This window comes from Plectropomus leopardus, chromosome 23 (assembly GCF_026936395.1).
Source record: "Plectropomus leopardus strain MGB_pleo_1.0 chromosome 23, ASM2693639v1, whole genome shotgun sequence".
Lineage (NCBI taxonomy): Eukaryota > Metazoa > Chordata > Actinopteri > Perciformes > Serranidae > Plectropomus > Plectropomus leopardus.
This window is the reverse complement of record NC_142198.1, coordinates 23,331,158-23,341,741: the sequence shown is the minus strand read 5'-3', so window position 1 is coordinate 23,341,741 and position 10,584 is coordinate 23,331,158. Positions and strand designations below refer to the sequence as shown.

General features: G+C 39.7%; 1 protein-coding gene across 1 annotated transcript; it reads left to right on the top strand.

The window, feature by feature from the left end:
- The first annotated feature begins 4,257 nt into the window (after positions 1-4,257).
- On the top strand, positions 4,258-9,326 carry lratb.1 (lecithin retinol acyltransferase b, tandem duplicate 1). Its single transcript, XM_042512442.2, has 2 exons — positions 4,258-5,028; positions 8,520-9,326. The coding sequence occupies exons 1-2, from the start codon at positions 4,477-4,479 to the stop codon at positions 8,670-8,672; spliced, it is 705 nt and encodes a 234-aa protein (XP_042368376.1). The 5' UTR covers positions 4,258-4,476; the 3' UTR covers positions 8,673-9,326.
- The last annotated feature ends 1,258 nt before the right edge of the window (positions 9,327-10,584 follow it).

Sequence of the window (10,584 nt, the reverse complement as noted above, 5' to 3'; positions counted from 1 at the left end):
ATAAATCGCAACAAAACCATGTGCTTAACGTTAATACATGAAAGTATGAGCCAAAAGACAGTTCGCAGGTAAACTTCCAGAGCTTTCAACTGCACCCCACTTTCTTTTTTGGGCAGAAAATCCAGTTTGTATACAGAGATGTTACTGATTAATTTTAAACGAGGACCACAAACTAAACGTCTGTCCTGTTTGTTCCGAAGCAGAAATCTCAAACTTGTTTTTTCCCACAAACACAAAACGTCTCTGTGTCAAACTGAGAATGAAAGATTGTGATTAACATTCATCACATGCAGACAGCATGGGAACAAGTGTGTGTGTGTGTGTGTGTGTGTGTGTGTGTGTGTGTGTGTGTGTGTGTGTGTGTGTTTTGATTAATCAGTGTGAGAGCTGCAGGAATCGTTTGTCAGGGCGTCGTCGTCTTTGTGAGGGAGGATAAAGGGACGCAGATGATAAATGATGTCTCATCTCTCATTATTCATTTCTTTTTATTCCTCTTCTGTTGTCTCTGCACACACACACACACACACACACACACACACACACACACAAAGTTCGACTGTACAGACGCTGAAGCTCTCGTTAAGTTTACTGTGTAATTCTCTCGTCATTTTTGGATCTCTTGTGACTGTATCTCGTCTTCCTGCTTCATTTATCCACACGGATTACACAGCATGGCCAAAAGTATGCGGACACCCAAAAATATTACACCCTTATGTGAAATGGACAAAATGTGCGTTAATGTGCTGCTCTAACAGCTGCCTGTTTTCTAGTTTCAGTCTTTTTCACCACGTTTAACCTTTAGGGACTGTTTGTCACATTTCATTCTTTCTTTTTTATGATAATATTGTCTGTGTTGATGCATGTGTCCTAAATGTAGTCCAGATTGTGTATTTGAGTGTAATCAGTGAATTTGCAGCTCAGCTCCTACAATAAGTCTAAAATACACTGTGGAAACTAAATAGTTACATTCAGACTGTTCAGGTCCATTGAAGCCCATTCAAACTGACATTTTTGATCCCACAGCCATCAAAGGATAGAAATAACGTAATTTTATTTTGATCATATTTGGCATATGGAGTAAATACACGAGGTGACCTGTCACATCGATGGCACAATCATATGAATTTATAATACTATTTGTAGCCTGATTTTGAAAAGTGCTTATTGTGTGCAGAGCGTTATGAGTGTGAGTATTTGCAAAAAATAATGGATAAAAATAAATGTTGCTGCTAATCATTGACATATAGCAGGCTGGAATAATCCAAAAATAATTTTTATAATTAAAAAATAATTTTGTGTTCTTTTCATCTAAAAACACAGTGGCAACATGACAAAAAACGGCCATTTAAAGGGTTAAATGTTTTAATCCCCAAACTGTAACTGTTTGAGAGCACTGACACCATGCAGGGCAACACACACACACACACACACACACACACACACACACACACACACACACACACACTGTCACTCAGCTTCATTCACTGTTTCTCCTGCAGCTCAGTCGGGGTCACATCGACACACTCGTCCTCCTGCAGTCATTTAACACCAGCGGGGGGCCACAGCTCAGTGTGTGTGTGTGTGTGTGTGTGTGTGTGTGTGTGTGTGTGTGTGTGTGTGTGTGTGTGTGTGTGTGTGTGTGTGTGTGTGTGTGTGTGTGTGTGTGTGTGTGTGTGTGTCAATAATCTGTCTCTAATCCCCCCAAATCCTCTTCTTCTTCTCTTTAAAGGAAACATGAAGAAAGAGCAGCAGGAGAAGTGAAGAATGAGTGAGTGACAGAAATGAGAATAGTTTTGAAAGCAGCTTAAATTACCCATAATGCTCGGGGTGTGGCGTCCCTCCAGGGACACTCAGTAAGTTGGACGAGAGTAAAAACTGCAGCCTCGTTAAGTTTCTCAGATTTCTCACACTAAAGCTGCATTGTGATGAAGTACTTTAACCATTTTAATTTATGTTTTTCTCTGTCCTTTAAAATGCTGAAACATTGTGGCCCAACTTCGACCAAATTTTCAACTCAATATCATTCCCGTTCTTTTAATTTCGACGTTTCACTTTTTTCTCCTTCTGACATTTTCACTTTTTCTTTCAAAATTTTGTGCATTTTTTTCAGATTCATAGTTTCTAGAGAAAAAAAACGAAAATGTTTTTTAATTCGTTGAAAATGTTTGATTATTTAAAAAATTGAGCAGTTTTGTATCTTAAAAAAAGAGTCTGATTTGGTTTTAGTTTTTTAAATCTTTGGTTAATTTTAAAAACAGCATTTTTTTTCCTACAAATTTTTTAAAAAAAAAAAAATAGGAAATCATCTTTTCGTTTCAAACTGCAGTGATGTTTTCTTCAATTTGTTTTGCTCATGTCTAGAAAAAAAAGTTTTACGTGAAGAATTCTTCGTATTGAGAATGGGTTTTTTCTTCTTTAAAAATACAAAAATATTCACAAACAAAACCTCTTTTTCCGAAATTATCTTTACTTTTCCAAAAATGTTTCTTTTCCTAAAAAAATATAAAATGTCCATACTTTCTAAAAATGGCCTGACTTCCAACAAATGCCAAAAAGTGTCCCCACGGTCTAAAAATGTCCCTACTGTCGCAAAATATCACAATTATCTAAAAGGTGTCCACACTTTCTAAAAGAGTTATATTTTCCTTCTGAAAAAAAAGAAAAAAGAAAAGTTCTCATTGTCATAAAATGTCCTTATTTACTTAAAATGTCCCGACTTTTTTAAAAATGAAGAAATTACGAAGATGATTCAGGCTGCAGGTCAGAGTGTCGTCACCGTTTCACCAAAATAAGCTGAGTCTGCAGTTCACACAGCTGTGTGTGTGTGTGTGTGTGTGTGTGTGTGTGTGTGTGGGTTTGTGTGGGTGTGTGTGTCTGAGAGAGAGAGAGAAGCCATTTGGTGTGTTTTGTGGGGGAAGATGAACCGCTGTGACCTCAGCATTGCTCCGTTTGAGTGTTAACCACTCTCTGCAGAGTTCCCATGATGCTCCACACTCAAGTTTCTGTGTGTGTGTGTGTGTGCGTGCGTGCGTGCGTGCGTGCGTGCGTGCGTGTGTGTGAGCGACATTTGCTGCGGTGGAAATTCTGAGAGCATTTTGGTGGTTGGCTTTGTGGTGGAAGCCCCATGTTTCTGTTCCTGTCCTTCTATCGTTGTGAGGACCATAGGGTCAAACCTGTGATATGAGGACACGTCTGCTCCTTTCTGTCCCTCACTGTCCAGTGAAAACCTCGGATCTCCAGGTACGTAAGGGTCCGTTTACATGGCAACAGTTATTGCACAAAACGTACAACTTTTTTGTTGCTGTTTTGCTTTTTTTTTCACACAACAATGGTGTTTTTTGGGGTCTGAAAATGCAAACTTTTGAAACCGTGGTCCAGAGTGAAACCTTTTGAGAACCCCGTCTGTCACCATGTAAAATGGCGATGATCCTGTGAGAGCAGTGACGTCACAACCGCTCTTGGCGTGTGCGTGTGTTGTTCCTCTATAGTGTGTCATTACAAATTTACACCGCCAACTACTGGCATGCGTGCAGACTACAGTGTTTTTGTTGTTTTTGCAGGTCTGTGTACACGAGGACCGTTTTCACAATGTCGTCATATGAGGACAGATTTTTTTTTTTTTAAATACAAAGAGAATACTTTTTCTGTGATGTTTTTCTTTTTGTTCTGTTAAAATGTTTCGGCATTTTTCTTTGAAAAAAATGTGGATTATTTTTAAAAGATGGCCATTTTCTTGTCTCACAAAATATTTCTGGATTTTTTTCCATTTTTTTTTTTATCTTGGCTAATAAATAGCAGTTCCCCCTTTATTTTCATTTATTTATTTTTTGGCTGATTCTTTTTTTTTTTTTTTTTTTTTAATTTTTTTAAACAACAAACTTTTGGTGATTTTTATTTCTTTCAAAAAAGTTCCTCCAAAATATTTTGCATATTTTTCTTCTTTTCTTCCAAAAAGTTTTAGCAATCTTTTGTGACTTTTTTTCTTTAAAAATGTTTGGTTATTTCCAAAAAAGAAATGGAAATTTTTTTGTCTAAAAAATATTTTTTACTTTAACAAATTTTACACACAAAATTTTTAATTTTTAAATTGGTAAAAGAAAAAAAAACTTGAAATTTGGAAAATGTAATTTTGCTGATTTTGTTTCTGCTTTCAGTCTCCGTCTCTCTCTCTCTCTCTCTCTCCGTCTCTCTCTCTCTCTCTGTCTCTGTCTCTCTCTCTCTCTCTCTTTCTGTCTCTGTCTCTCTCTCTCTCTTTCTGTCTCTGTCTCTCTCTCATTCACACAATTTAAGTATATATCATGACGTCACGTGGTCCTCCTCCTCCCTCCGTGCCCAAAAATCCCAGCAGGAGGAAAAAGTCTCCAGAGAGGACAGAGGGAGGACAGACAGGAGCAGAGGACTGAAACGGGACAGAGCTCAGACAGTTTTGACCTTCTTCTTCTTCGGTGGTTTCCTCGGCTCCGGTGTGTCGCCGTCATGCTGGACACGCTCACCTTCCTCCTGGAGAAGCTCTTCCTCCTCGCGCACATCAAGCTGTCCAGCCTGCTGCCGCCTCTGCTGCGCGCGGACCCGCCGCTCACGAGGCGCTGCGAGCGGGACGACGCCGCCGCTCCGCTGCGGTTCCAGCGGGGAGACCTGCTGGAGGTGCCCCGGACCCTCTTCACCCACTTCGGCATCTACCTGGGCGACAACCGCGTGGCGCACCTGATCCCGGACATCCTGCCGGCGCTGACCGCGGACAGCCGGCAGATCCAGGAGATGGTGACCAACACGCGCCTGCTGCTCGGGGTGCTCTCCAAGCGCGCCAGCATCCGCGTGGACTCGGTGGAGGACTTCGCGTACGGAGCCGGGATCCTGCTGAACGCCATGGACCGGGCGGTGCGCCGCAGCCCGCTGTCCGGGGAGGAGGTGGCCCGGCGGGCGGAGCGGCGGGTCGGCTCCGTGTGCTACAGCCTGCTGTGGAACAACTGCGAGCACTTCGTCACCGACTGCCGCTACGGCGCCGCGCAGAGCCTGCAGACCGACCAGGTGAGCACCGGCACCGGAGCCGCCTTTTACGCACGCGTTTTTACGCGCGGGGTTGCAGGCGGAGGCTTTGATGTTGCTTTGCGCGCGGAGGTGAAATTGATGCGATTGTTTTTCGTGATTTCTGTTTTTCGCGCTGATGCGCTTTCAGCTTTTTGACAGCAGCTTGTTTTGGCGCAGAGCGCGGCGCGATTCACGGAGCAGACTGCTGCCGCTCTGCTCGGAGACGCTCTCATTTCATGTCTCTTTGTGGTCGTTTTGTGTCTCTGTGCCTCTTTGTGGTTGCTTGTTGTACTTATTTAGGTCTCTTAGAGGTAGTTTTGTGTCTTTTTGTCCTATTGTGTAGCTTTGTGGATTCCTTTGTATTTCTTTGTCGTGATTTCATTTCCCTTTGTGGTCATTTTGTTTCTCTTTGTGGTTTGTTTCGTGTGTCTTTTGTGTGTCTTTGTTGTCTCTTTGTCTGTGTGGTTGTGTGTGGGTGTGTGCATGTCTTTTTGTATTTGTTTGGGTTTTTTGACATAGTTTTGTGTCTCTTTGTAGTTGTTTTACATCTTTTTGGAGTCATTACACATCCTTTTGTGATCATTTTGCATGTTGTGTGCATCTTTCTTTGTAGTAATTTGGATTTCTTTCAGGTAATTTTGTGTCTTTTTGTCATTTTGTGTCTCTTTGTAGTTGTTTTGTGTCTCTTTGCGGTTCTTTCACTTCTCTTTTTTGAGTCACTTCCTGGTTGCTATGTGTTGATTTAAAATCTTTAATTTTGCCCTGACTGATCTATCCATGTGCTTCGGGTCTAAAAATGTGTAAAAACATTGTAATATGAGGGATGTTTTTAGGGAGGACAGACAGGTTAAAACTGATTGCATTGATTGTGCAAATAGAAATAAAATCTTGCAAGAAAACTTGACATCAAATAATAAAGTTATTATAATAAATAATAATGAGCTAAATAATGTCTGTGCAGGAACAGAAGCAACAAAAGTCTCGTCTTTAAAAATCTACTTTTCTACAAAACAGATAGCCTAAAATGAGTCTAACAGTCTCCACAGATGTTTCCATTAGCAGCTCTAATCACTTTTTCAGATTTGGATTTTAAATTTTGGGGTCAAACAGATTCAAAACAAAGCGGAGACTCCTCCACCTCGGCTGTGAGGTGTGAGTGTTTCCTCATGTGAGACTGCTTCTTAAACGAGAGGAAAATCTGGGTCGCGGCTCGGAAAACTCCCGAGAACAAGAGCTGCATTCAGCCTCAGCAGCAGAGTGATGATGATGATGATGATGAAGGACGTTTCACAAACCCAGAGGCTCGTTTAAAATCTCTAAACTGCTCCCAGGATCTTTCCACAACCTCAAAGACTTTTCAGACTATCCAGGAAAATATTTTCTGTCAGATGTTTCAGAAAAAAAACTTTAACTTTCCCCGAGTCACTGCTTCTTTGATTTGACCTGACGGATCACACAAGTGGTTTAAATCCTTTTTATCGTTCAGAAGATGCAAAAAAATGCAAACCCAAACGATCGGAGGAAAAAAAAACCCATCTGAATAAATCACAGCTGCTTTGTTTTGTAGCATTAAGGCTAACCTGTGCTTCCTGTGGCTGCTTCACAATAAAAGCCTCCCGGTGTTTGTCCGGTTCTTTTAATTTGAAGCAGCAGGATGTGTATTTTAGGACGTTTCCAGGATATTAGGACATTGCTAGGTTTAAAGGACGTTTCAAGGATTTGAGGACTTTTCATTATTTTGAGAACATTTCCCGGATTTTAAGAAGTTTTTAGGAATTTAGGACTTTTTTGTGGTTTTTGTGATTATAGGACATTAGTGTGATTCTAGGACATTTCTATTATTTAATGGCATCTCAGATTTTAGGATGTTTCTATGATTTTATCACATATCTAGCATTTGGGGACATTTCTTGTATTTTAGCACATTTATGAGAATTTAGGATGTTTCTCTGATTTTAGGACATTTTTAGGACCTCTGTTAGGCCAATTATTGGCTTTTAGGGCATTTTTTAGACTTTAGGACATTTGTAGTATTTTAGGACATCAGTGTCTCAGCTGTGTCCTCTGTCGGGGGTGTGGGGGATCCTCCTCTGGCTCTATGTTGATGCTGTTTTATGTCTCTGACACTTTATGGAAACTAAAAGGACAAAAACTATTCACAGAGTCAATCACTTTATTTTTGTTGTCTGAAAACGGTTGGGGGCCACACAGCGCTCTCTCAGGGGGCCAGATTTGGTCTGTAAGCTGCTCCGTCTCTCTTTCAGCTTCAGGTCCGTTGCCTGAAAATCAGTGAAGATTTTGATATGATGATGTCTTAAAAGCAGAAAATGTCAAACCACCATCATGTTCAGTTTTTGGACACTTCTTTTCGTTTTTAAGTGTTAAAGATGGGCTGGATGTGAGTGGGCGTGGCCTGTTTGTCCATTCAGACTCTCCGTCCTGCAGCAGAGAGAGTTTCCCTGATCGAGTTTCACTTCCTGTAATTGCTAACCTAAACATCCGACCTGCCTGCAGTCTGTCAGTCTGCTCCTCACAGGTTCATTAGAGGGGGGCCAACAGGAGCTCCTGCAGGGGCCTCAGGGGGCCCCACAGTAAAATAAACAACAGGTCGATTGTATTCTTGATTCTTTTACGACAAGTTTGACCTACTTATTAGTGGGACCTCTGGAAAAAAAGCGTTTTCTCTGGTTCTTTGCAACAGTTCCTGCAGGACCAGATTTAGTCAAATCATATTTTTGCCACATTTTTTCGGCATGTTGTTGTGGGAAGATGAAAATCTGTTTTTTGCAGCTGACTTTGACAGAGCTGGATTTCAAACCAGCTTTATACCATAGTAACGTAGCTAAATGACACATTTTAGGTCAAACCAGCAAATTCGGCTGGCTTTTTCGCCGTTGATCAACATATGAATTGTACTAATGTATTTTGTATTTTGTCTGATTAGAGTGTGTAATGACTATTATATCCACTGGCTGACAGTGTTGCAAAATGATATTCGTCTCTGAAAGCTTAGAAAAAATCAGGAGTTGATTGCTGGAAAGTTGCTCTTTTTCTCTGGACTTTAAATAAATGAAAGTCAAGAAAAATCTGAATTCATATTCTCGACCCACTTAAAATGATATTTTTGTTAAACAGCACAAACACGTGACAGAACGAAGCAGCCTTATTTATTTATGCATTTTGTTAATATAATGTACAGTCTGTGATGTTTTTATGTGAAGATAATGCTACTTTGGTGACATTAATGCCCGATACGTCTTAATTTGTGCTAGAATTACCTTGACTAGGCATGTCAGCCGGCTAATTGAGTTGCATATCCGCTGCCTGAGCAGGTCATCTGAAATAAAACATAAATAAACTGTGAAGGTGCTAAATGTGGAGTCAGGGATACAATTTGTCCCCCCATTTTTATTTGCAGATGTATTTCTCAGTGCGTCTGTTATAGGGTTAAATATGACTTTGAATATTAACATTATTTCCTCTTCTTCCAGTTCTGTGAGTGGCTGAAGTCTCTGATCCGGGACCAGCGTAACGTCCTCCTGACGGCGCTCCTGGGACTCCTGTCAATGGCGTGTTTGGGAATATCCTCCAGCACCGTCCTGCCGACCCTCCTCGTCCCCTTCACCCTGTGGATGGCGAGCTAGAAGCTCCTGGACAGAGTCCGAGTCTCACCGCTGGTTCAGTACCGCCATCATGAAACGCTCACGTACAGGACGGAGTCGTCTGCAAAGAAGTTGACTTTCGTGCTACTTTTTATTGCTAATAACAAAATGAGGACTGAACCGAAGTGATGCATTTTATATTTTCTGTTTGTTTAGCGAGAGCAGAAGAAGAAGAAGGTAGTTAAAATAAGCAACAAATCAAAAAAGTTATTTAAATGGACAAAAACATCAATTAGTGCTGCCCACACTAACTTTAAACTGGCGTTAAAAAGACCAAAGATCATTTTAAAATGACTGTGTCGTACTGAAGCTGCAGGTTTTATTTTGAAAGAGTGATCCAGTAAATAACCTTTTTTTGTCTCTGAGTAGGAATTAAACAAGAGTCACCAGATTGAGAAGCAGAAGATTTACCGACTGGCCGATGCCACAAAATATGAAATAAACAGAGTAGACATTTAAACTGAATGCACTGATCGTACTGTCGCGCCGTGAAGCTCGTCTGTAAATATCTGTAAATAACTTTTATCGACCTGATTGTTCTCCAGCAGTCACAAAATTTTTGTACAGAATTTATTTTTTAAGAAACTGTAACACTTTGTTTTCTATGTAAATAAAGAAGAAATATGTGATTTTGAAGATGTTTCTGGTGATGTCTTTTTGGTTTTGTTCTTTTTGTTTACCAATATTTGAGTTTTGCATTGAAACACTTCATTTGCTCCATAATTTATCTGTAAATGAATCAATTAATTTAACAAAACTTAACATCTATTTTTACAACAATTATAAGCTTGTTTGTGTTAAAAAGTGACATCTGCTTTAAATTAAATGCAATGTGTTTGTCTTTGTTTTACAAACAAAAGGTTTTTCATTACTTCTAATACGAAATATTTAGAGGCAATATTGAAAAAAGTCTTTGATTCAGATGCCAGAAGCTTGTGTTTCAATGATTATGACATTTTAAAAAAAGTTTACCACAAAATAACCATTTACAACATCTTTTTATTTTTAGCCATAAAAGTCAAAATAAATCCAAAAATACATTTTTTACAAAACAGATTATAATGAAATAAATGGTTTCATTTAACTGTATCACTTTCTGAAATGTATCTTTTTTTCATATCTTCAGAATTCATAATTATAGAAAGATGATAATTGTCATTATCATTGGGGTTTACTTTGTAAATTGCAGCTCTATACAAAACTTTATGCGTATAATCATTATGGTGATATCTCATATGATGTAATTACGTGTGTTACTGACAGATTCGGGTCATTTTCAGAAGTCTTACTCATGGAAACAGTCAGTGAGTCCTTCAGAGATCTGTGGACTTTGTTTCCCTCTGCAGGCGGACTGTGGGAACAACAACAACACAAACACACGTGGAGTCCAGACTGATCACATTCACACTCGCAGAGCTGTGAACTGCCAGGAACAGCTTCAAAAACTAAATTAACAAGGTCAGACAACAAAAAGCTACCAAATTCTCTTTTTGCATGATAAAACTAATAATTGATAAATAATTGATAAACATAATTTGAAATATGTAAATATGACAGAAGTACATTTTTCCCCAGGCTTTAAAAAAATATTTGGCTAAATCAACTTATTTCTTTCTCTTTCTCTCAAAGTTACTTGTTGCCTTTTTTTTGATGATTTTTTAACTAATTGCACTCATTTGCTCAGGGTTCAAAGGTTTAAATATTTTGATACGTGTCCACAAGTGATGTCGCTCCAGGTTTTAAGGGGTTAATGTAGGTAAATTTGAACCTCCCAGATGTTTTATCTCGACTTGGAGGCTTCAGGGTTGAAACTGGTCTCTGATTGGCTCCAAACGAGGCTATTTGTCACAAAAGCTGCAGGCGCGTCCAATGACGCTCAAACATCACAGTGAGG

Bases quoted from the DNA above. Each gene is read 5' to 3' on its own strand.
- lratb.1 (XM_042512442.2), top strand. From the start codon at position 4,477: ATGCTGGACACGCTCACCTTCCTCCTGGAGAAGCTCTTCCTCCTCGCG. The intron at 5,029-8,519 runs GTGAGCACCGGC...CTCTTCTTCCAG, and splicing joins AGAGCCTGCAGACCGACCAG to TTCTGTGAGTGGCTGAAGTC.